Here is a 24894-nt window from a genome sequence, read left to right on the forward strand (position 1 = left end):
GAGGGCTGAAGCCAAGAAGCTCCAAGGGGTCCAGTGGGGAAGTGGGGAGGGCCCTGGGCTTGCAGAGACGGCCCTGGTTAGTACCGGGCACTGCACGTGGTCCCCAGAGCACAGCCAGGAGTGAGCTCTGAGCAGAGCCAGGAGTACGGGTGGGTGTGGCACAAACACCCCCTCCCCCCAAAAAAGCCCCAGGATCCAAGTGCAGCAGGTTTATTCTGGGCCCGCAGGAGGAGCCCAGCCTCCCACAGTGAAAGGAAGGTCCGGGGCCAGCAGGGCCTCTTGGTCCCGCGTCCGGGGCCGGCGGCCTGCACAGCAGACAGTCTGGTCAGAGGTAGAAACGGCACCTCCCTGGGTGCCAGAGCTCGGCAGACGTGCGGGCAGGGGCACCAGGGCAAGGTCGCGCGTCTGTGAGTCCAGCTGGGGCGTCACTTGCTGCCTGCCATGATCTTGAGGTACTGCAGGGCGTGGCGCGCGGCCTCTCCGCGGGCGGCCTCCCTGGTGGCTGCGGAGCCGTGACACACGGTGGCCGGCTGTGTGGACAGCTCCACCAGGCACTGGCAGAGCCCGCTCCGGCTCAGCTCCTCTGCAGGCAGGGGGAGGGGAGACAGCGCCGTGGGGGGAGGCAAAGACCATGCGGGGCGCGCGGGCGGCACCGTCTCTCTCCATCCTGCCCCTCACCGCGCCGGCCCAGTCCCCCGGCCCCGTCCCCCCCCCCCCCCTGCCATACCAATGTCCATGTAGCTGACGTGGAAGGCCTGTTCCTCGGACAGCTCGCCCAGGACGCCGCAGCAGGCAGGGCCCAGGGCGCCCAGGGCCCCCAGGGAGCAGCTGCGGAGCGACAGGATCTTCTCCCCGGCCGAGTTCCGCAGAGAATCCCAGGTGCAGCCCGGGCCCCGGCTCCGCAGCCCGTCCTGGCGGGAGCCCGTGCCCTGGTGGGGAGGGGACAGTCAGCCGGTGGCCACAGGGCCCTGGCATCTGACGGACAGGCCGTGCCCGCGGGGGAGAGAGGCCCAGGGCGCTTCCCCGAGCTGGAGCCCGGCCCACTCTGGACGCCTGGTCCAGGCAAGGTCCCCAGTCCAGCCACGAGCCGCCCCCGGCCCAGCACTGAGACCGAGAAAGGCCTCGAGGAACCTCGCAGGGGCTCTGCCAAGGGCGCACAAGGAACCGGTTCGAGGTCAGCCTAGACCACGGGACAGACCCTGCCCTGGCCTCGGGGCAGGCACGCTCGGGCCACTCACAATGGAGAAATGGTCGTCGTCCGGCTCGGCCTCCGTCCCCTCCCGGGCATCCAGAGGCACCATGTGGACCCGATGCAGCATCTTGGCCGCCGCGTTCCGCTTCGCCAGCTTTTTGGACGTGCCGCTGCCTGCGGGGGCGGGGGGCACAGGGGGGTAGTTGGGCAATGGTTCCCCAGCAGCCAAGCACCTTCCAAACCCCGCCTGGCCTGGCTCCAGGGCCACCCCGAGGGTGGAACATCCAGCTGACGAAGGGCGCTTGGGACCTGCCCTGCCCGGGGGAGGCCGGCGGGCCACAGGGAGGGGGAGGCCGAGGGGCGGGAGCAGCCGGGGTGGGGGGGCAGGCGCCCAGCGGTTACCGATCTCCACGAAGCGCTCCACTTGGCAGGTCATGGTGAATTCCTTGCGGTGGGCTGGCCCCGACTCCTGGGTCACTGTGTACTCGGGCAGCCGCCAACCCTTCTGCACCACCAGCTCCTTGGAGGGCGACACGAGGGGGGCAGGCTGCGTGAGACCACGACCCCCTGCTGCCCCCTCCCCCGGGGAGCCTGGACCCAGGTCAGAGGGAAGGGCTGGGGGTGGCCTCAGAACAGGCCCCTCCCACACCACAGGCTGGCACGGCGACTCGGGGGCTCACCTGCAGGGCACCGACAGGGTTGCATTCAGACTGCTGAGGGGACACGGGGGGCTGCACCTCCATGGGGGGAGTCCTGAGGAAGGAAGCGGGCCCAATGCTCAGGCACGGCCCCTCGGCTCGGCTGCGGTTCCCCGATGCTGCCAGGCCCACTGTCCAGCCCGCTTGTTCTCCGCCCTTCCTCCAAGTGAGGTCTCCTCCAGGTCCTGGGCCCAGTGAAACCTTTCTGGAACTTTCCAGAACCCTCAGTTATCACCTGGCCAGGAGAGTGGGAGGGGGCTGTACTGAGGCCCCCAGAAGCACGTATGGGGCTCGCACACAGGACCGTGGGCGCGCCGGCCCCTTGTAGGTTGGACATCACCCCTGCACCATTTCAATCTCCTAAGTCACCTCCCGTGCCAAGAGCTGATCGTCTGATCCAACTCTTCCAACTCTGGCCCCCACTATTCCATCCTGTCTACTTCCTCACACTCCCGCACGTCTGACCAGCTTGGGCCCCGCCCGCCCGCCCCAGAAGCGGTGAGGAGACACAGGGTACCTGGTCAGGACCACGGATGGGACAGAAGTCGCCGACAACACCGCGGCGAACGCTGGCCCGTCCTCGGGCAGCGTCGAGTCTAGGGGAGAAAAAGAACTTCCCGAGGGGAAGGGGGCCTTGGAGTCATACCCCGGAGAGGACGCCATCCCGCTGGGGGGGGGGGCAACCAGCGAGTCCTCCTGGGGCCCTTTGCTGGCCCAGAAAACACGGGAACACAGGCACCAAGCGTGCGAGCAGCGGGGCACGCTGGCGAGTGACTCGGGCAGCCTCTCCCGCCCTCCCCGGGCCCCGCAACCAGACAGCCCCCTTGTGGCGCAGGCCGGTCCCCGCAGAAGCCCTGGAAGCACCCTGCTCAGGACAGGGGAAACTGAGGAAAAGGCCCATGGGGTGCCTCCAGGCTACGTGGCCCCAGGCCAGGCCCCTGAGGTGGAGGGCGTGACGCCGGGGCCCAGGTTTCCACGGGGCCTTGGGGGCTCCTGGGCTCGTTCCCCCCTCACCTGCTGTCCTCCAGGGCCGGCTCCAGCATGCTCCCCCCTTTCAGGTGCCGGAGGGCGACCTCAGCTGCCTTATGCTTGGCCGCTTTCTTGCTGGGGCCCTGACCTGAGGGAGGGGTCACGGGAACATCGGTGAGCACTGGGAGGTCCAATGAGGAGCCCGCATCTCAGTGTCTCATCAGGGTCGGGGGAGTCGGCCAGGGCCCCCCCTCCCGCTGACCACCTCCCCTTGCCTGAGACTGGAAGGGCCACACGGCTGGAAGAACCCTCATCACCCCCCGCCAAGCCATGCCAGGCAGGAATGCTCCTGTGCACGGACTACTTTCTCTGTCTGGTTTTCTCTGGAAAGCACTTTTTCTCTCCCTCTCTCACTAAGTAGAGACAGCTGGAAGACTAGGAAAAGTGGCCCCAAAGTCACAGCAGGGCTCTGCCACACATGGCAGTGAGTCTGAGTCTGGTTCCTCCTACTCGGCTACATCACTGGAATAAAACGAGGCTTAAGATGAATTGGGGAGGGGGCTGGAGCGACAGCACAGCGGGGAGGGCGTTTGCCTTGCAGGCGGCCGACCCAGGTTCGATTCCCAGAATCCCATATGGTCCCCTGATCACCGCCAGGAGTGATTCCTAAGTGCAGAGCCAGGAGTAACCCCTGAGCATCTCCAGGTGTGACCCCCCCCAAAAAAAAAGATTAATTGGGGAGGAGGGGCAGAGCGACAGCACAGCGGGCAGGGCAGGGCGTCTGCCTTGAACAGGGCCAACTGGGGTCAATCCCCAGCATGTCATATGGACCCTGAGCACCACAGGAGTAATTTCTGAGTGCGGAGTCAAGAGTGACCCCTGAGCATCATCAGATGTAACCCCCCCCCCCAAAAAAAAAATTAACTAGGAATTTGGGGAGAAAACAGCTCAAAAGGCAGGAGTGCATGCTTGGCCTGTGTGGTTGCTGGCAGGGTCCGGTCACCCACTGCAGACCCCACCGGCGGCAGCAGCAACTAAGTTATTGAGGAATTTGGTATCAAAACCCCCTGCTGAGATGTTGGTTTCCCTTCTCCCCTTCCCCTAGGACGATCACGGTGCCTGTCTCACTTATTCCCGTCACTCTCGCAAGCCCTACCCGCCTTCACCCACACCTGATCTCCCAATGAAGTTCCTGGCTTTCCCCCTGCAAACTCTCCTCCCCGTCCTGGCCACGGAGAAGTATGACGGGACTCCCAAGTGACAAAGCCAACGGAGCCCCGTAACTGCGCGCCCCAGCGAGGCAGCCCAGCCTTCCTCACCAGTGCAGCTGGTGTCGCCAACGGTGACCCGGAAGGTGAAATTAGGTTGGTGGGCTTGGCCCTCGGCTTTGAGAAGGTCGTACACAGGCGTCTTCCCTATTCTGGTCCCATACTCCTGCAGAAGGCTGATCGGGGTCTTGCCCAGGTTGGCTGCCAGCATTTGCTCTATACTGGGGGGGAGGGGCACAGACCCTCATCATACCTCCCCTCTTTGCACCCACTCGGCCAACCAGCTGCCATATCAGACCCAGGTACACTGTGGGGGAACGGAGGGTCCAGGGGACCCCAGACCGTAGAGCAGCCACTGGCTGATTCACTGTGGAGCAGCAGCTGCAGTCTGGGTCAACTCGACTGCCCCGACTGCCCCAGGACACGCGGGGAGTGCACGGGTCCCGGCTCCGACCAAGGCGGGGGGGTCCTGCACCCCAGTGCGGGCGGGAAGTGGGCGCCCCTGGGCAGAGTGCAGAACCCAGTACCCACCAAACGCACTGAACGGCGCAGGCATAAAGCCCAGTGCCCAGTGCAGTCTGGGAAGCCGGCCAAGCCCGAACCATGCAGAACTGGCCACTGCCGGGGTGCATGCCGGGAACCACGGCCCACTCCCCCGGTGCCTGCCGGGAGCCACCCTCGGGCCAGGTGCATGCTGGGGCCGCGCCGCTCCCCCCTCCGCCCCGCGCCGCGCCGCTGGCGCCGCAGGGCTCGGCCCGGGGCGGCTCACCTGGGCAGCCCGCAGCCCGTGGTCGTGCCGGAGCCCTGCTCCTCTTCACTCATTCCCTCCTCCGACCCCGCGGGCGCCACCGTGCCTGCAGCCTCCTCGCGCCCTAGCACACCGCCGACGAGCTAGGGCCGGGGCCAAGCCCGGAGCGGCGGCCGGGCGCGCCCGCCGCGGGGCATGCCGGGACATGGAGTCCCCCGCCCCCGGCCTCCATGCGTGTCCATCTGCAGGGGCGCTCTCCGCCCCACAAGCCTCCGCGTGGCTCGCTCGGCCGCGCCCCGCCGCCCGGTGGCGTCCCCGGCGGGGGAGGCGGGCCGGTCGGGGGGGCGCCCCACCTCCGGTACCTCCTCTTCCCGGGGCTGCGGCTGCGGGCCCGCGCGCCCCCCGGAGTGGACGCGGCTCGGGGCGGGGCGGGAAGGGCTGCCTCGGGCTTAGGAGTCGTCGGGACCCCGGGAAAACTACAAGGCCCGGGAGCCCGCGCGCTCCCTTTGTCGCAATTGGACGGGCAAGGTCAAGCGTGCCCGAGAAGCTTTACGGCCCAATTGGTCATTCCCGATTGCACGGGCCCGGGTGGGCCGCACTGCCATTGGTCACTTCGCTCCCCTAGCCCCGCCTCTTTCTTGAGGCGAAGTTGTGATTGGCCCGGGATCGCGGATGCCGTCGGATCCTGCTCTAAGCTGTCTGGGGAGGCGGGGGTGGCCGCGGCCGCACGCGGGAGGCCGCAGTTCTTTGCCCCTCGGAGCATGGGGTGGGGGGCAACTTCAAGTCCGTCTCGGACAGTTCCCCCTGAGTCTTCGACCTGTACCCCTGGCCCTCGAACCGTCGTCTCACTGAGCCTGCTTCCTTTTCTCAGACTGGCCTTCCCTTCCCCTTAATCCTGCCCCGCGGCCACTTCTCCGCACCCTCCCGGACGCCGGAGCATCGGGCGAGCGCGGCGCTCCGGGAGCAGAAGGACGCGGGGCGCGGTGATCTCACTCCCTCTCCCGTGCGTGCGGCGCGGCTCCGCCAAAGGGCGGGCTGGAGGAGATGCCAGCCTCTTCAAATAGATCCATCCAACCACCTGGGCGCGAGTGTCACCGCGCTCACGGCTGAAACACATATTTTGGGGTCCCAGAAATCTATCCACCCCCCGCCCCCCAAAGTCCCACAACCACTGGGCTGAAAGATGCGAAGTGTGACCTTGGAGAGACAGATCAGGAAACACATCAGAGTCTAGTGAGTGTTCCGAGACTGGGTCAGGGAAGCGAGGTCTCGATCAGAACTGGAGGGGGGGGGGGTGGAGAGGGGGGTCCAGAGAATTTTGCAGGGGTAATGAGGGGTCATCCAGGAACACGAGGAAGGGGAGGGGCTTGAGGGGCGTGGAACCGAGTGGATCCCAATTAGGTGGAGCTGGAGCGGTGACAATTGGGAGGAGGAAAGCTGGTAAGATCCGAGTGATGGGGGTGGGGGCGGGGGTCCCGCCGGGGGTTTCAGGGAGGGGAGGGAGTTGGGGGGCCGATCAAGGGGGCTCCTACGGAATCGGCCGGAGGCCCCAGGTGAGACCGCCCCCGGCCCCGACAGCAGGGAGGCGAGGGGCCGTGCCGGGCCGGGGCTGAACCCGCAGCGCGCCGGATGGCAGCAGCGGGCTCCTTTAAGAGGCCGGCGGCTCCGGCGCAGCATCCTCCGCTCAGGGCGTGTCCGTCCCGGGGGGCCAGGGGCGGGGGCCCTGGCGGGAGCGGGAGTTACAGCCGTGTGGGGACGGGGCTCGGGGTCGGGGGGTGGGGGGCGAGAGAGCCGGGGCTCAGCCCAGGGCACGCGCCGCCGCCCGAGCATCGCGGGTGACGGCGCCCCGGGTCCGGCGGAGGGCAGGGGGGGAGGAGGGGAGGAGGCGGAGGAGGCGGAGGAGGCGGGAGCAGCATCCGGAGCCGAGCTGCAGCAGCGCCGCCTTTTGTGCTGCGGCCGCCGAGCCCCCGAGGTGAGAGCCGGACCGAGTTCTGGGGGGGTGGGGGGCAGGGCCGGGGCCGCGGCCTGGGGTGGGCGCGCGGACGGAGGGTCGGGATGCTGGCGGCCCGCGCTGCGGGGGAGGGTGGCGCGGGGATGCTGAGGCGCCGGGGCGGGAGGACCCGGGGACCTGGACCCGATGCCCGCGGGGATGGGAGGAAGGAGCGGCTGGATGCCGCGGCCCAGCTCGGAGGCGACGGGCCCGGGGAGCAGGAGCGGACTGTGGGGGGTGGAGGTGGAGCCGGCGGGGGGACAGGCGGAAAGGACGGCCTCCTCGCCTCCCACTCGCCCTCCGCAGGCGGGAGGGGAGCAGGTAGCGTCGTCTCCCTCGGCGGCGAGGAAGGACGAGGCCTTCGGTGTCGCGTTCGTGCATCCCCGTTCGTGCATCCCCGGGCCCCCGCGCACAGGCTCGGGGCACCTGGAGAGTGCCCGCCCCCCCCCCACCCCGACACCCATGCAATGAACCCTCGTCTCTGCATGCTCCCCGGCCCTAGCCCCTCCAGCTGTGGCCTTCACCTCCAGCTGTTGCTTCCTCTCCTCCCCTCCCCCATTCAGAGGTGGCTTTTCCCTTTCTCCCCATCTCCTCCGGCCCCCTTCATCCCTTCATCCGTTTCCTCGGCCCAGGCCCATTCCGCACGGCCTTCCTTCCCCACCTTACACTCCTTAAACTGCTCCTTGACTGAAAAATACGCGAGAACGCTTTGGAGAGTTGAAACTCTTGGCTGAGGGGAGGGAAGGGGCCAGAAGCGTTACGGGCAGTGGAAGGAAGTGACGGGGTGCCCTTTGGAACTGAGCGGAGGTGCCCACCTTCTGGCTCCTGCACCTGGCGGGTAGGGAGGAGAGAGGTGGTCTTGAGTCAGAGGTGGGGTCTGCCGGCCCACACCCTCCCCAGTCTCAGGACAGACCCATGATTGACTGAGGGGGCTGACTCTCACCCAAGGGTCCGTAGGCGACCACTAGGATTTCCAGACTAGAAGAGGGTCCGAGTGTGCCTTGGGCCTTCCTGGCAGAAGCTGAGGTTCCTCTGAGCTTCCGGGGCAGCTCCCAGCCGTCCACACTTCAGTAGGGGAAAAAGACAAGTTGCCCCTCATTCATTCGCTGGCAGCAGGGACTGAAGTGGTGCTGGGAAGACCCGTGGGGTCCCTCCCCTCCCCTCAGATACAGAAGAATGCAGCCGTGAGTGGGCCAGAGAGGTGGTACAGTGGGTAGGGCACTTGCCTTGCGTGTGGCCCACTGGATTTGATTGCTGCCACCCCAGATGGTCCCCAGGAGTAACTCTCGAGTACAGAGATAGGAGTTAGCCCGCGGCATCACCAGTGTGGCCCCAGAAACCAACAGAAAGGAAAGAACAGAGCCAGTGATCATCCCGTAGTAAAGCCCAGTTGTGGACAGGGGAGGGAAAAAGTTTAAGAAAGTTTCTGAGGGGCTGGAGTGATAGCACAGCGGATAGGGCGTTTGCCTTGCACGCGGCCGACCCGGGTTCGATTCCCAGCATCCCATATGGTCCCCTGAGCACCGCCAAGGGTGATTCCTGAGTGTAAAGCCAGGAGTAGCCCCTGTGCATCGCCGGGTGTGACCCAAAAAAAGCAAAAAAAAAAAAAAAAGAAAGTTTCTGAGGATTTCTGAGGTGACCTCACCACCGAGGGGAGCAGAACTCCTCTAAAAGCCACCTGCTGGGGCCCAGCCCCACCCCACCCCAGGGAACAGATGATCCCAGTGGTAATCGGCTTTGTCAGGAAGAAGACCCGGAATTCTGGTGCTCACCCCACTGGACTTGCCTAATGGCGCCTGGCTCAGTCCCAGCTCTGGGGAGAAGGGGTTAGGCAGCCATCCTTGGAGGGGGTCCAGGTGGGGGCCCATCAGGGCCTGCGCCCAGAGTCTGTCTGATTTGCTCTCAGGACTAGGTCACGTATGAGCTAGGAAGGAGAATGAGAAGGGAGCACTGTAGCAGAGAGCACGGAGCCCAGGGCCTTTGGCACCTTCTGTCACCACTCTCCTTCCCCCGCACCTGTCTCTCTCCACCTGTGTCCTCCCTAGTGCTCCCGGCTGCGCAGAGAAGGGAAAGGGAAAGAAGGAAGGGATGACACTGACAGATCGCCACGTGGCACTGCCGCATGGCCAGTGTTTGCTGGGAGCTTCTGGTATGCCAGCGACTAGCCGGGCTCGGTGTGTGGGTGATCTCAGTCATTCGTAAGCGGCCTCAGAGGTAGTGCTGTCATCATCTCTGCCTTAGAAACTTCACAAAGTCATTTTGGAAGTAAAAACAAGATCAGTATTTGGCAAAGGGCTTGTAAGTTAGAAAAAAATAATTGAGATGACATAGGTTTGTAGCATCAAATACGTATTGTAGTTCAGTGTCTTATATACATGTTTCTGCGCAACATGAACTCCACCAGAAGTCCAGGTGTTTCCGTCCCTAAGCTCACAGATGACCTCCTTTTGCCATTTCTCCCCCTGCATAAGCTTAAGACTTGAACCAGGCCTCTCTGCCCCGGGCCTGTGTTCGTACCCGAATATCACAGAAGCTTCTGTCCCTGGATAGAGAGGAACTGGGGACTTACATGACAGAAATACACACTCAGTCATTTTTATTTATTTTTCAATTTAAAAGTTGCGGTGTCTTTTGTGGTTTTTTTTTTTTTTTTTTGGTTTCTAGGTCATACCCAGTGATGTTCAGGGGCAGTGCTCCTAGCTTGGTGCTCAGGTCATTCCCAGGGGTGCCAGGGGGCAGGGGTACCAGGGATTGAACCTGGAGCTTCTGACTGCAAATTATGCACTACCATATCTCCTGAGCAATAGCACAGCGGGTAGAGCGTTTGCCTTGCACGCAGCTGACCCAGGTTCGATTCCCAGCATCCCATATGATCCCCTGAGCACCGTCAGGAGTAATTCCTGAGTACAGAGCCAGGAGTAACCCCCGTGCATCGCTGGGTGTGACCCAAAAAGAAAAAAAAAAAAACTGCACTCCAGCCCCTTAAATACACTTTCACTTTTGGGGGAGGGGATCTTTGGGAGTGTTGGGGCCAATTCTGGCGGTGCTCCGGGTTTATTCCTGACTCGTAGGGATCATTCTTCACAGGGTTCAGGACCCTATTGGGTGCTGAGGTTCAGATCTAGGTTAGCCACAAACATGGACAAGCTCCCTACCCACTATACTATCTTGCTGGCCCCTCCTCACTTTTTTCTGCTATTTTTTTGTGGGTGGGGGAGGCAATGCCAGGAATTGAACTCGGGGATTCATACATGCAAGACAGGTCCTCCACTGCCGAGCTATATCCCCAGCCCATGTTTCCTTATTTATTTATAAGGATGGGGGCTACATCCTGCAGTGCTCGAGGAGCACTTCTCACGGTGCACTCAAGAGTCAATCCTGGTGAGACTCAGGGCGTCATATATGTTGCTGCAGGTCCAGTCTAGATCTGCTGCCTGCAAGGCAAAGGCCTTACCCCTGTACTATCTCCCGGCCCCTATTATTTTATTTTATTCTTTTTTTCCCTTTGGTTTTTGGGTCACATCCAGTGGTGTTCAAGACTTCCTCCTGACTGTTCTCAGGGATCACCCCTGGCGGGGTTCGGGGGACCATCTGGGATGCCAGGGATCAAACCCAGGTTGCCATGTGCACAGCAGGCGCCCTACTCACTGTACTATTGCTCCAGCCCCTTTTTCAAAATCAAAGCAATTCAGAGTTATTGCGGAAGTGTTAGGAAATAGAGAGAAGGTGCAGGAAGAACACAAGGTAGAACACCTGTACTCCACGTGCCTACAAACAGGCACACTTCGGTCCCGAGCAGCGCAGAGCCAGTTAGAGGTAGAGCCAGCTCAGAAGCTTTTTGTTCAATACTCTGAACTTCTAGGTCCCCCGGAGATGCCAAGTAGGAGATACCCGAGACCCACATGCCTTGCTCCTCTCTCAGGAGATATCTTGACAGGCATGGGGCTGGAGTGATAGCACAGCGGGTAGGACGTTTGCCTTGCACGCGGCTGACCCGGGTTCGATACCCAGCACCCCATATGGTCCCCTGAGCACCGCCAGGAGTAATTCCTGAGTGTAGAGCCAGGAGTAACCCCTGTGCATTGCCAGGTGTGACCCAAAAAGCAAAAAAAAGAGATATCTTGACAGGCGAGGGCAGCCAGGGGGTGAGGCCGGGATGTGAATGCAGTAGAGGTGGAAAGGCAGGCGGTGGGAGACCAGAGACCGGACAGAGGAAGAGCCCAGCTCCCCAGGAAGACAAAGCCTGGAGGTCAGCCCGGTGCCCAGGCTGTCAGCTCAGCTCGCACGCCCCACCCCCCTGGGAGGGCAGGAGGAGCGGGCTCTAAGGGAGCCCCCGCTCCCGTCCCCAGCACTGCATAGAGACCCCAAAACACCAAGCTGGGAGTAGCCCCTAAGCACAGTACTACTGTGTATGCACCCCTTCTCAAGGATCACTGTAGCACTGTCTCATCGAGTTGCTCGAGCGGGCACCAGTAACGTCTCCATTGTGAGACTTGTTGTTACTGTTTTTGGCTTATCCAATATGCCACAAGGAGCTTGCCAGGCTCTGCCGTGCGGGCGGGATACTCTCGGTAGCTTGCCAGGCTCTCCGAGAGGGGCAGATGAATCGATCCTGGGTCGGCCGTGTGCAAGGCAAATGCCCTACCCGCTGGGCTATCGCTCCAGACCCCTTCTCAAAAAAAAAAAAAAACCTTGAGATTATATTCAAATCCGAAATTGGCTCTTCCCTGAACAGTTCAGCGCCCCTTCCTACAGGAAGATGGCAGCCCGCGTGCCTGGGGTTTAGGAGTGAGCTTCAGTTACCCCAAGTTCCCAGGGAAGGGCAGAGCTTCTTGAGGGCTCTGGAGAAAGCCGTGGCTTCTGTGTGCCGAGAGGCCTCCGTGGCCCTGGATTCTGAAGGAGCAAAGCAAGGGGCTGTAGTACAGCAGGTCGGGTGCTTGTCTTGCACACAGCAGAACCGGGTTCAATCGGTTCATCCTATATGGTCCCCCAAGCGCCACCAGGAATAATTCCTCAGTGCAGACCCAGGAATAAGTCCTGAGCATCACCAGGGGGCCATAAAACAAAACCCAAGCTGCAAAAGCAAAGCTTGAGGCCAAGAGGTCGGGAGGAGCAGCCAGGCCAGGCTCTCAGGGCTGTGCTTTGTGCAGACTTCCTCTCCCACCCCCCAAAGCAGGGGGCCTTCCTCCCCTCCCTGAGAGCGCGAGGAAGTGCTGTGCGTGTCCACAGTGTAGGCAGATGGCCTGGCCTCCCCCTGAGCACGCACCCACGGCGAGGCCCCGAGATGCTGCTGTTAGCACAGGAGGGCACGACAGAATTCAGGGGGTTCCTTTGCGACAGGCCTCTGGCATCCAGGCAGGAGAGTGTCGGCAGGATGAGTCGGGGTCTCCCCGCCCCCTCTCCACTCAGGCAGCTTCCCAAGGGTACTAGCAGTTACCAGCAACGCTGAGAATCCAGCAGCTGAAACGTTCTGGCCTCCTGGGAGATTCAAAGAGCCTTGCCCTCTGGGGGGAGCCCCTGCCTAGTAGGCACGTGGTAAAAGTCTGGGTGACAGATACCACCGGTGGGTCGCGACCCTGCATAATGGATGCACCGAGACAGCTCCCTCTCGCTCCGTGAGGACCAGCTGGGCCTGAGGCTCCAGGGTAGCCCCCCCCACCCCCCGGCTGAGGGCAGTGGGGCGCAGGTGGCAGGTCAGGGATAAAGCAGACTGGGTAGGGAGAGCATCTCCAGCTTACTGTAGCTCCGGGGTCCCAGCGTGACTGACCCCCCCACCGCAGGTTACCCTGAGAGCTGTCATTAGCCCTCCGACTGCGGGTCCCTCGGTCCCATCCGCTTAAGCACCGCCCTGAGAGACAAACAGGTGCCGCGGCCCCCCAGGAGCCCTGCGGAGAGGGGGCCTCTGGGGAGGGACGCCAGTGAGAGTCCCTGAACAGGCCAGCGCGACGGTGAAGGTTCGGGAATTCCTCTCCAGGCCCCGGCCCGGCCTCGGGCCCCGGCGGCGGTGTCGGGTCCTTCTCCGCTGCCCTGTCCCTCTCCGCTTCCCAAATTCCGTGTTTTCCACCCCCCTTCGCGTGCTGGCTCTCGCTGCCTGCGTTCCGTCTGTTTACCTCCCGGCTCGCGCCCCTCGGCCTCCCGGCGCTCCGGCCCGCTCCCCACTCGCTTCCCCCCTGCTTCCCCGGCGGCACCGCGGTCCCCTTCCCGGGCATCGCCGCCCACCCCCAGGACACCCACGATCGCCCTCCCCTGGCGCCCAGGGCGGAGGTGTGCCTGGATTCGTGAGGCCCCAGGGGGTTAGCACGGGGTCAGAGACTTTCGGGGGGCCGGGGGCGGGGGCGTGAGCACGGTTGGGGCCGCCTGCTGGAGTCTGGGGTCCGGGACCCACCCGGCACGAGCCCGGGCCAGGCCGGGTCAGGGGCGGAGCCCGGGCGCAGCCCCGCCCCCGCCGCCGCTCACGTGACCCAGGGCTAATCTGGTCCCGGTGACTTCACGCGCCGCCTCGGGCCCGGTCGTCATGGTTACCGCTGCGCCCCGCGCTCGCTTCCCCCAACCGGCTGCGTCCCCGGCCTTCCCCACCCAGACCCCTTCCTCCCGCCGCCGGCCCCGCCCCGCCCGCCCACCCCGCCGCGCGCCACGTGACGGCCGGGAAGGAGGTCGGGCAGGAGGAGGGGGCGCCGGGGCCGTAACCCCTTCCTCTCCCTGTCCAGTCGCCCTTCCCTGGGCTCCTGAAGGTGCCCCCGTGCCGCGGGCGGCCCCCTGCCTTAAGGGTTTGGGCAGGGCGGACGCCCCCGGAAGCCCCGGCCTCCTGGCCCCCTGCTTGCCAGGGCCTGGGTTTGCATTCCGGGGGTTGCAGACTTTACCCGGGGTTGGGTCTAAGCGGGATTACAGCTCTCTGAGCCTCAGGTTCCTCATGGAACGCGGGGGGCTGGGGGGGAGCAGCCGACGATCCCTCCCAGGGTATATACAGGATATGCGCTGTTGCGTGCTTAGGGGTGTGTGTGGGGGGGTGTTGGTCTCCGGCGTAGAGGAGCGGTTTGACCCCATTGAGAACCTTCTTAAGAGCCCGGACCCGCGTGAACAGGCGCCCCTTGGGGAGCCAGAGTCAGGCGCCAACCACTGTGCCTCCAGGATAATGAGAGCTATCGATGAAGGAAGAGGGGGAGGGGATGACAGGCAGCCCCCAAAGGACATTAACCTGGAGCAGTGGGGACAGGCAGTGTTTCAGAGGAAATAAGTGACATTTTAGGGCCAGAGTTAGCGCGGGCCTGAGAAGACCCTCCTTGCGGGGCATGCCGGGCCGGAGCCTGCCCGCCAGCCGCCCACCCCGGGCAGGTGATTGAACACCTGTCAAACCTCCTAGGAGTACCTACTTTGTTCTGAGAACGGCATGAGCCTTTGTGCCTACAACCGAGGCTAACACATCACAAGCCATCGTCAGCCGTTATTATTGTGTTCGGGCACAAAATCAGGACAGCTCGGCGGCAGGCTCAGCCCTGCGAGGCCTGAATGCCAGCAGCAACGGAGATGAGGCTGCAGAGGGGTCAGAGCAGGATTAAGATCACCGGGCCAGGGCAGTGTGGCTTCAGAGATTAGGTGTGTGCTGTGCCGTAATCACAGCACAGGACACGCAAGGGGCCACTCCTGGGGGGAATTCTCCGTAGAGGCCTGGAGCTCTGGATGGTGGGTCTGGGACACTACAAGTGCAAGTAAGGGTCACTGGAAGCAGAGAGCGAGGGCTCACAGGCCCAGCAGCCCCCCTCTTGCCTGATCTGCTCTCCAGAAGTGGTCGCACCCTTGAAGGATCGAAACAGAGGAGGGTTTGTGTTTCTGAGCCTTGGAGCGCTGGAATGGGGCATTGGGAAGACCTGGAGACCTTTTTTTTTTCTCTCTCTTTTGGTTTTGGGAAAACACCTGGCAGTGCTAAGCGCTTACTCCTGGCTTTGTGCTTAAGGATCATTCCTGGCAGTGCTTGGAGGACCATATGTAGTGCTCGGGATCGAACTGAGGTTCTGTGTGTGCAAGGCAAGCACCTCAGTCCCTTACCCTTTACCATGCCCCCCTTGGAGACCACTTGTGGGCCAGAGAGAGAGCCCCACAGCTGGGGTGATGGCTTTGCTTCTATGGGAGAGCTGGGTTTTATTCCCAACCATCTGCCCTCCCCTCAAGCACTGCCGCTTGGTGCGGCTTCTCCCCAGATAATAATAAAAGGTGGTTGCCCCGCGCCAGGCAAGCTGTTGAGACATGAATTTTAAGACTATATGGTGAGGGCTGGAGTGACAGCATAGCGGGTAGGACGTTTGCCTTGCACGCGGCTGACCTGGGTTCGATTCGCGGCATCCACGCGGCCGACCCGGGTTCGATTCCCAGCATCCCATATGGTCATATCCCCCAAGCACGGTCAGGAGTAATTCCTGAGTGCATGAGCCAGGAGTAACCCCTGTGCATCGCTGGGTGTGACCCCAAAAGCAACTATTATGGTGGGGTCTGGAGCCATAGTACAGCGTGTAGGGCACTTGCCTTGCATGTAGCTGATCTGGGTTCCCAGCATCCTGTATGTTACCCAGAGCACCAACAGGGGTAATTCCTGAGTATAGAGCCAGGAGTAACCTCTGAGCACTGCAAGGTGTGTCCCCCCCCACACACACACACAAAAACACACTCACACACACAGTCTCAAAAAATAAGAAAAAAGAAAAGACAAGTTGGGGCTAGAGAGTAGAATGCACTGTCAGGGTCGGGGAGATACTCGCTGGGCCGAGCACGTGCTCTCCGTGCAGGAGGCCCAGGCTCCCAGCCCTGGCACCACGTGGTCCCCTGAGCACTTCTGGAAGCGACCCACAAGCACAGAACCAGAGTAGCCCTAGAACTCCACCTGGTGTTGTCCCAAGACAAACCCAAAAAACACAATATTGCCAGGACTCCCGTATGTACCGGGCATGATAATCATTTGAGATGCTATTAAGAAGTATGTTGAGTCTGGCCCACCTGTTGGGAAAGTCTCTCAGATACTCTGCTCGTTACAAGAACTGAAGCCGCCCATGCTTACCTGCATCACTGCGCAGTTGACAGGTGCAGAGTCCCGAGGCTCTGTTCAGAGGGCAGCGGACAGGCCCTAGCATGAGGAATGATTGGGAGATGGCTCTGGTTGGGAATTCTCACATCTCACATCCCAGTGAGACCAGAATGGTTCCTGTGCCCATCTCTGGCCAACTTTGCTGTAAATTGAAGAATTCAATGTGCCTGAGAGATAGCTAGTTGTCCCTCTGTCCAGGTGATGAAATTGAGAAAATTAGGATTCCTTTTTGGGGGTGGGGCCAGGGGAGGTTTGGGCCAGACCCCGCTGTACTCAGGGCCTGGGGAACTCGATCTGGTGCTGGGAACTGAACTTCAGCCCGCTGCATGCGAGGCAAGCAATTGATGCCATGTACTCCTTCTCCCTGGCTCTAGGATTCCAGGTTTGGGGTTTTTTCCTTTTGGGGGGGTGAGGGTGGGGGCAGGAGGAGGGTTGGTTGGTTAGTTCAGGGTTTTTATTTGGGGGCGACATCCATCAATACTCAGGAATTAGGGGCCGGAGTGATAGCGCAGCGGGTAGGGTGTTTGCCTTGCACGCGGCCGACCCGGGTTCAATCCCTGGCATCCCATATGGTCCCCCAAGCACCGCCAGGAGTAATTCCTGAGTGCAAAGCCAGGAGTAACCCCTGAGCATCGCTGGGTGTGACCCAAAAAGAAAAAAAAATACTCAGGAATTACTGTTGGCTCTAAACTCAGGAAATACGGTGCTTGGGGGACCATATGGGATGTCAGGGATCAAACCTGTCACCCAGGTGCAAGGCAGGCGCCCCCCGCCCCTGACTGTACTGTTGCCCCAGCCCCTAGGGTACCAGTTTTGGGTTTTCCTTGCTCTGCACTCAGGAATTACTCCTGGCGGTGTTGCGGGGAAGGTGGCCTATGGGATGCCAGGGATGGAACCCAGGGGGGCTGCATGAAAGGCAAATGCCTGCCCCGCTGTCCTATCGAGGTGGCCCAGGTACATTCTTTAAAATGGTTGCTTTTTAAGTAGCAAGTAGCTCTGAAATAGACTCAGAATCTGCTGTCTGGAAAGTGGTCTTGGTGCGGCATGCTGGAGCCGGAAAGGAGACGGAGCTTCCTCCTGTTTGGGGCCTCTCAAACTTTGCCACTCGCAACCCCTTTTTGCCCAGCAAATGCGGCAGCGGCCGAGCGCTCATCTTGAATTTGTTACTCAGCTGATTTCAAAATAATGTTGTTCTTTGCACATTTAGGAAACTTCCACTTAGCCAGATTTTTCAGGACCCTAGTTTCAGTTACTGTGTGAGCAGTGAGGCTCCCAGGGAGCGGGGGGCCTGATGGGAGCCCCTGGGGAGCCAGTTACTACACAGCTGACAACTTCCCCACTGAATGGTTTGGTCTTTCCCCAAACTGGAGAGGGCAGTCGTGGGACTGTCCTATGGCTATAGCTGTCGCTCACCTTGGAGAGATTCAGGGCACCTGAGACAAGGCCCAGAGAGGAGCCTTAGGTTCTGGATGAACCCAAGGATTAGAATTTCCCGAGGGGTCGAGGTTCCCAAGGGCCTCGACCCCATGGTGAGTTGGCGCATGAGACCCGTGTTGGCTGCACGCTGCGGTGGCCTGAGCTCTATGCCCCTACGGAGAGGGTGTTCTGGCATGGCAAGACGGCGTAGGCGTGGCTGAGCGAGCCCCACAGGATGTGTACGTGTAGCCTCGGGTGGAAGAAACGTGCTCGGGATGAAAAAGTCACCATAAAGGGACAAGGGATCTAGTGTGTTACTGATACTTGGGTTTGAGACGGACTTGACCCGAGCAGAGCCATTGCCTGAGTCTGAGAATGACCCTCAGGGGCGTCACCTATAAACTTGAGTAGGGCCGACTTGTGTTACCAACAGAAGCGCGAGCGTGTCAGGTTTCCTAAGATGGGTCCAGGGGAACTTGGAGGATCTGGTACCCGAGGGTGAGGCTCCCGTGTCCTTTGCAGCGGGCAGGTGTCGAGTCTCTTTCCCTGATCCTTTCCCTACGGTGCTCGCCCTGAGCTGGCCCGCCCGTGACCTTGACGGCCTTTCCTCCTCTGTTCCCATAGGGGCCAGAGGCCATGGCCTGCCTCCACGAGACCCGCACACCCTCCCCTTCCTTTGGGGGTTTTGTGTCCACCCTGAGCGAGGCGTCCATGCGCAAGCTGGACCCAGACACTTCTGACTGCACCCCTGAGAAGGACCTAACACCGACCCAGTGTGTACTTCGAGATGTGGTGCCCCTCGGTGGGCAGGGCGGGGGTGGGCCCAGCCCCTCCCCAGGCGGAGAGCCGCCCCCTGAGCCTTTTGCCAACAGTGTCCTGCAGCTACACGAGCAGGACGCGGGGGGCCCAGGAGGAGCTGCTGGGTCCCCTGAGAGTCGGGCATCCAGAGTCCGAGCAGACGAGGTGCGGCTGCAGTGCCAGAGCGGCAGCGGCTTCCTGGAGGGCCTCTTCGGCTGCCTGCGTCCTGTCTGGACCATGATTGGCAAGGCGTACTCCACGGAGCACAAGCAGCAGCAGGAAGGTAGGCCATGTCCCGGGAGGCCCCTCCCTCAGCCCCCCCGGTCACCCGATGACTTTCCCGAGAGCTTAGCACTAGCCCCCGGCCGGTCACAGCCGCCAACCTCGTTTCCATCCCCGTTCCCTCGAGCCCCAGCTTCTCGCCTACTCTGGCACCTTTGCTCTCTCGTTCCTCAACGCGATGCTCGCTGTCCCCGAGCCTGGCCACCGCAAAGCTCTGACTCGGGGACCTGTGGCACCGTCTCTCCTGTCCACAGACCTTTGGGAGGTCCCCTTTGAGGAAATCCTGGACCTGCAGTGGGTGGGCTCAGGGGCCCAGGGTGCCGTCTTCCTCGGGCGCTTCCATGGTGAGGAGGTGGCTGTGAAGAAGGTCCGAGACCTGAAGGAGACGGACATCAAGCACCTGCGAAAGCTGAAGCACCCCAACATCATCACCTTCAAGTGAGGTCCAGGGCAGGGGGCGGCACACTGAGCTGAAGGTGGGGATGCCCCCTACCCTTCCTAAGGGCGATGCCCGAAGTGTAAATGGGGGTGGGGGGGAATGTCGGTGCCGACTTGGCCGGAGCCTTCATCACTGTTTCTGATCCCCAGGGGTGTGTGTACCCAGGCTCCCTGCTATTGCATCCTTATGGAGTTCTGCGCCCAGGGCCAGCTGTATGAGGTACTACGGGCTGGCCGCCCTGTCACCCCCTCCTTGCTGGTTGACTGGTCTATGGGCATCGCCGGTGGCATGAACTACCTGCACCTCCACAAGATTATCCATAGAGACCTCAAATCCCCCAAGTGAGTAAGCCAGCAGGAAGCAGCTTGATGTGCATGGACTCCTGCAGGACACCCGCGTCAGCACGGCCATCTTCTGGCCCTTAGACGGTCACGCCCACGGGGCAGTAACCTTCCCAAGTGATAGCCCTGTTTGGGGAGGGGCGTAGTGAGTCTAGTTTGGGTGCTCCCGCGATGTGAAACAGGCTAAATGGCTGCAGCGAGATGAGGTACACGGAGGGGCCTGGGCCCAGGCTGATTACATTCTTTACCAGCATGCTCATCACGTATGATGATGTGGTGAAGATCTCAGACTTTGGCACTTCCAAGGAGCTGAGCGACAAGAGCACCAAGATGTCCTTTGCAGGGACAGTAGCCTGGATGGCCCCAGAAGTGATCCGCAATGAACCAGTATCTGAGAAGGTGGACATCTGGTGAGGCCCAAGCGAAAAATCAAGAAATGGCGGCAACCAGCACGGGGAGCACGGGGCGGTGGCTGTGGGTGGGGCGCGAGCAGCCAGGCTTCGGGGAGGAATTCCTGCCAGTGAGACTCCTCCATCCCCAGGTCCTTTGGCGTTGTGCTATGGGAGCTGCTGACTGGCGAGATCCCCTATAAAGACGTGGATTCCTCAGCCATCATCTGGGGCGTGGGAAGCAATAGCCTCCATCTGCCCGTGCCCTCCAGCTGCCCCGACGGCTTCAAAATCCTGCTTCGCCAATGCTGGTAAGGATGCCCCGGGCCGGGACACGCGGCCTGCAAGGCTGGGAGGCAGAGGGGGCATGGTAGGTGGGTGAAGTGGGTGACAGCCGACACCCTGAACCCAGGCACCCAAGCCCAGAATCCTGAGCAGGTGAAGGGAGCGGTCTCCCATCTGGGTACACAAACCCTCAGAATTCTAGGTGAGGGCCTGGAGAGACAGCACCGTGAGAGGAACATGCTTGCCTTAAAAATACAAGTCATTACTGAATAACCAAGAGTCTGAAGAGGGCCACCAGTCCAGACCTTTAAACAAAAATGAATCATCTGACTGTGAAAAAGGAGTCTTAAGACAGAGAAGGGAGGCTCAGAGAGAGGGCTCAGACACGTGCTGTGCATGAAGAAAGCCTGGGTTCAGTCCCTGGCATCTGTGGTCTCCAGGGCACAGTAGCCCGGGAACACTACCCAAAGACCCCCCAGACACTTGCTTGGAACCTAAACCCTGAAGAGAGGCCAAACACTTGTGGTCCTGTCACAGAATCCACACATGCAAGACAAAGTCTGCCACCCCCAAAACTGCTGTGAGCATAGTTTATAGAGCATTTTCCTAGAGCATGTTGAGGCCCTGGGTTCCAAAGACACAAGACACAAAAATGTTTTTTGGCAAACACATAATGAGGATTAAAAGCGACTTCTTGGGGCTGGAGTGATAGCACAGTGGGTTGCACGTGGCCAACCTGGATTTGATTCCCAGTATCCCACAGGTCCCCCAGCACCACCAGGAGTAATTCCTGTGCAACCCCAGGTGTGACGCAAAAAAAAAAAAAAAAAAAACCCAGTGACTTGAGAGCAGGAGTTGATATGCAAGTAATGAGTATCACTTTGAGTGGCTGGAGGCCTTGCTCGTGACAATGCTCAGAGATCTCTCTGCAGCCCACGAGACCCACTGGGTACTGGACTAGGGTGGGCTTCCCGCATGATCTCCCCAGTCCCTTCCCAGATATTAACCAAATATCTTCTCAAATGCCCATTCTAGATTGGGGTTCTGTAGGACATTTTAGGGAACAGGCACTCCTGTTCACTGTACTCCAAAAATTCCTCTTCCCAAATGCCATTCGTTCCAGGAATAGCAAACCACGAAATCGTCCATCATTCCGGCAGATCCTGCTGCATCTGGACATCGCCTCAGCCGATGTGCTCTCCACACCCCAGGAGACTTACTTTAAGTCCCAGGTGTGTTGTGGGTAGGAAAAGAATACCCCAGTGGTCTCTGCAGAGATAATGACGCCCTTTGAGGGGAGGCTGGAGAGTGGTTGACTGGGATGGACCGACAAGCTTTTGGAGGGATGCAGCCCCAAACAACTTGTCTTGGGGCCTCCTACCTTGATGCCCAGAGTACCTCCGGAATGCAAGGCATATGCTCTGCGTGCTCTTCTGCCCAGGGCCCCTTCCCACCTCAACATGGTGTGCAGCAGTGTGCCCCCCCCACACACACACACACCTGTAACCAGCATGGTCTCTCTCCCCCACGCCCCCCAGGCAGAGTGGCGGGAAGAGGTCAAGCTGCACTTTGAGAAAATCAAGTCAGAAGGAACCTGCCTGCACCGCCTAGAGGAGGAGCTGGTGATGAGGAGAAGGGAGGAGCTCAGGTCTGTTCCTGGGAAGGTGACTCGCCAGGGACTAGATTCTAATTTCCCGGATTAGAATACAGCTCACATCTGAGCCCCTTATGCTCGTTTCAGACATGCCTTGGACATCAGGGAGCACTATGAGCGGAAGCTGGAGCGAGCCAACAATCTGTACATGGAACTTAATGCCCTTATGTTACAACTGGAGCTTAAGGAGCGGGAGTTGCTACGGTAAAATATTTCCTTGTGGGCCTGGTCCCCGGCCCTTGTCTGATCGCATGGCCAAATGAGGTGTTCTATTTTTAGGAGGGAGCAAGCCTTAGAGCGGAGGTGCCCGGGTCTGTTGAAGCCACACCCTTCCCGAGGCCTCCTACATGGGAACACAATGGAGAAACTCATCAAGAAGAGAAATGTCCCACAAAAATTGTCACCCCACAGTAAAAGGTTGGACCAAGTTCAAATTTTAGGACATTCTATAGGGGCAGGGGCGAAAGGTACAGAGGGGGGAAACGTGCATTGTTCTGCCCAGGGAGGTGGCACTTCAGTGACTAACAATCTCGAACCTGTGCTTTCCCCTACCAGGCCAGACATCCTCAAGACAGAGTCTCTGCTGCCTAAACTTGATGCTGCCCTGAGTGGGGTGGGGCTTCCTGGGTGTCCTAAGGGACCCCCGTCTCCAGGACGGAGTCGCCGTGGCAAAACCCGTCATCGCAAGGCCAGCGCCAAGGGCAGCTGCGGGGACCTGCCTGGGCTTCGTGCTGCTGTGCCAGCTCATGAACCTGGGGGACCAGGAAGTCCAGGGGGGCTAGGAGGGGGACCATCGGCCTGGGAGGCCTGCCCCCCAGCCCTGCGTGGGCTCCACCACGACCTCCTGCTGCGGAAGATGTCTTCTTCGTCCCCAGATCTCCTGTCGGCAGCCCTGGGAGCTCGGGGCCGGGGGGCCAGTGGAGCCGGGGATCCTGGCTCACCGCCTCCAGCCCGGGGTGACACCCCCCCAAGTGAGGGCTCAGCACCTGGTTCCACAAGCCCAGATTCGCCGGGCGGAGCCAAAGGAGAGCCTCCTCCGTCTGTTGGGCCTGGTGATGGCGTGGGGCTACCAGGAACTGGAAGGGAAGGGACGGCAGGAAGGGGAGGCCCCCGGGCTGGCTCCCAGCACTTGACCCCAGCTGCTCTCCTCTACAGGGCTGCTGTCACCAGAAGCCAGGTACCATCAGGCCCCGCACTCCGGAGCTCCTCCTTATTCCCTGCTCTATCATCTTTGGGATCACCCCTCTTCGCACTTTTTACCCTTACTCCTCTCTCCTATAGAAACGCGGCATCTCCTCCGAGGAGGAAGAAGGAGAGGTGGACAGTGAAGTGGAGCTGACGTCAAGTCAGAGGTGGGAGAGCGGCTAGAGAGACGGGCGTTCTCTTGCTTGCGGAGCCAGGAAGGGTACAGAACCGAACTGACGCTCGCCCTCCTCTCTCCAACATACAGGTGGCCTCAAGGCCTGAATATGCGCCAGTCACAATCTACCTTCAGTTCAGAGAATCCCTCGGACGGAGAGGAAGGCACAGCCAGTGAGCCCTCCCCCAGCGGGACACCTGAAGTTGGCAGTACCAACACTGACGAGCGGCCAGATGAAAAATCTGATGACATGTATTCCCAGGGCTCGGAAATTCCCTTAGACCCATCTGCTTCTGAGGGGGTTCCTGGCCCTGTACCCAGCTCCTTACCACTCCCAAATCAGGACGTACTAAGAGGGAAGCAGGTAAGTCTTAAAAACCAGTTATCAGGGGCTGGAGCAATAGCACAGCGGGTAGGGCGTTTGCCTTGCACGCGGCCGACCCGGGTTCTAATCCCAGCATCCCATATGGTCCCCTGAGCACCGCCAGGGGTAATTCCTGAGTGAAGAGCCAGGAGTAACTCCTGTGCATCGCTGGGTGTGACCCAAAAACCAAAAAAAAAAACCAGTTATCAGACTGGACAGTTCCTTGTCAGTTTGGAGCTACTAGGGACATAAAATCAAAATGTGGTACTTTATCTCCAAGTCTAGCCATGTTTCCTACCATATGAGACAGTGAGTATCCAGGAGTGGCCCCCGAGGCCTCTAGACAAACACCACTAGTGTGAAATAGGGACTGCTTGTCTCCTAACTTCAGATCAGATGGGGCGTGTTCAGGATGCTATCGCTGTAGACAAGCCTCCTAACTTCAGAAATTAGTTATGACGTCCAAGTGGAATACCAAGACTAGGACTTGGTGTTTGGCAACTGCAATCTTAAAACTGTAGGCGCACTGAAAAGACTTCAATGAAAGATCTCCAATAATCTGTTGGTTTCTGTACTTCTTCACAGGGCCCTCCTAATTCTGAGGACTCAGACTGTGACAGCACTGAACTGGACAACAACAGCGGTGAAGCCTTGCAGCCCCCTGCCTCCCTCCCTCCTTGAAAGCCAATCTTATTCCTGTATATAGAGAAATATTTATATGAATAATATATATGCGCCACATAATCAGAGTAAGATGGGGCTATCCCAGCGAGTCAGGTTGAAGACTGACCCTGAAAAATTCACCGATAAACTCTAGGGACACTGACAGCTGTGAAAATGAAGGGCAACTGCCCTAGAGTTGTGGGTAAGGGCAGACTAGCCCCTTGCTGTTTTTCCCACCATGTTCAACAACTTAAAAGACTTGCCTCGAGTTCCTCTATAATCTCCCCCCCACCCCCAAAAAAACTGGGGAACAGGGAAGGGAGCCACTTAGACTGCACTTTTTTTGGTTTTCTGTTTACATATTTTGCACTTGGGAGGCTAAAGCTGGGGCCTCCCCTCTGAGGTTTCTCAGGTGGCAAATGTAACTAATTTCTTTGTACCTCCATTTCTCTGCCAAGTTCTGGCTTAGGGGGTGGGGGGAGGTTAGGAGATTGTGAACGCATGTGTTTGGCTCAGGCTAAAGAACTGGGGTGTAAGTCCCTGCTTTCTAAAATCCTGGTGCCTGACTGGGGTGGGTATTGTCATATTGTAATCCCTGTGAAAACCTTTGAAATATAACCACTCCATGCAGGCCCACTCTTGAGGGTTTTCTTGGTGACTGAATGCATAGTGTATAAGGTTACATAGGAGCATTAGGCTCTGGGATGCTCTAAATGCTATGCTTTTCCTATTAAATGAACATCACTTAAAGTAAATCTTTATCTGTCAAGTTGTCTGCTATGCAGACTTCTAATAAATTTCAGTACAAAACATCTTTAAAAAAAGCCAACTCTTACCATGGAGAGACTGTAACTGAAGAACTACTAAAAATGAGACTGATTATTTAGCTAGAACAATGGGACATTCACAGCAACCTGAATCCCAAGTATACACTGAACTGATTCCATGTATATGTGCATGTGCAC

The 24894-nt window shown here is 59.9% G+C and overlaps 2 protein-coding genes across 5 annotated transcripts; one reads left to right on the forward strand and one right to left on the reverse strand.

The window, feature by feature from the left end:
• Positions 1-194: 194 nt before the first annotated feature.
• Positions 195-5360, reverse strand: TARBP2 (TARBP2 subunit of RISC loading complex). Its single transcript, XM_004601538.2, has 9 exons — positions 4897-5360; positions 4179-4348; positions 2905-3007; positions 2408-2503; positions 1873-1945; positions 1595-1712; positions 1239-1366; positions 728-929; positions 195-583 (listed from the first exon to the last, which is right to left on the reverse strand). The coding sequence occupies exons 1-9, from the start codon at positions 4947-4949 to the stop codon at positions 426-428; spliced, it is 1101 nt and encodes a 366-aa protein (XP_004601595.2). The 5' UTR covers positions 4950-5360; the 3' UTR covers positions 195-425.
• A 222-nt stretch (positions 5361-5582) lies between these two features.
• On the forward strand, positions 5583-24565 carry MAP3K12 (mitogen-activated protein kinase kinase kinase 12). Of its 4 annotated transcripts, XM_004601537.2 has the most exons (15): positions 6696-6847; positions 17979-18127; positions 18227-18435; positions 18689-18872; positions 19023-19214; positions 19466-19624; positions 19756-19914; positions 21012-21120; positions 21427-21536; positions 21630-21746; positions 21822-21959; positions 22098-22719; positions 22824-22894; positions 22993-23266; positions 23852-24565. In XM_004601537.2, the coding sequence occupies exons 2-15, from the start codon at positions 17991-17993 to the stop codon at positions 23945-23947; spliced, it is 2577 nt and encodes an 858-aa protein (XP_004601594.1). In that variant the 5' UTR covers positions 6696-6847; positions 17979-17990; the 3' UTR covers positions 23948-24565. The 4 variants fall into 4 exon arrangements, with proteins under 4 accessions (XP_054983996.1, XP_054983997.1, XP_004601594.1 ...); XM_055128021.1 differs by lacking the exon at positions 6696-6847 and adding an exon at positions 5583-6108 and having other exon boundaries at positions 17979-18435; XM_055128022.1 differs by lacking the exon at positions 6696-6847 and adding an exon at positions 6183-6315 and having other exon boundaries at positions 17979-18435.
• The last annotated feature ends 329 nt before the right edge of the window (positions 24566-24894 follow it).

Source organism: Sorex araneus, chromosome 2 (assembly GCF_027595985.1).
Source record: "Sorex araneus isolate mSorAra2 chromosome 2, mSorAra2.pri, whole genome shotgun sequence".
Classification (NCBI taxonomy): Eukaryota; Metazoa; Chordata; class Mammalia; order Eulipotyphla; family Soricidae; genus Sorex; species Sorex araneus.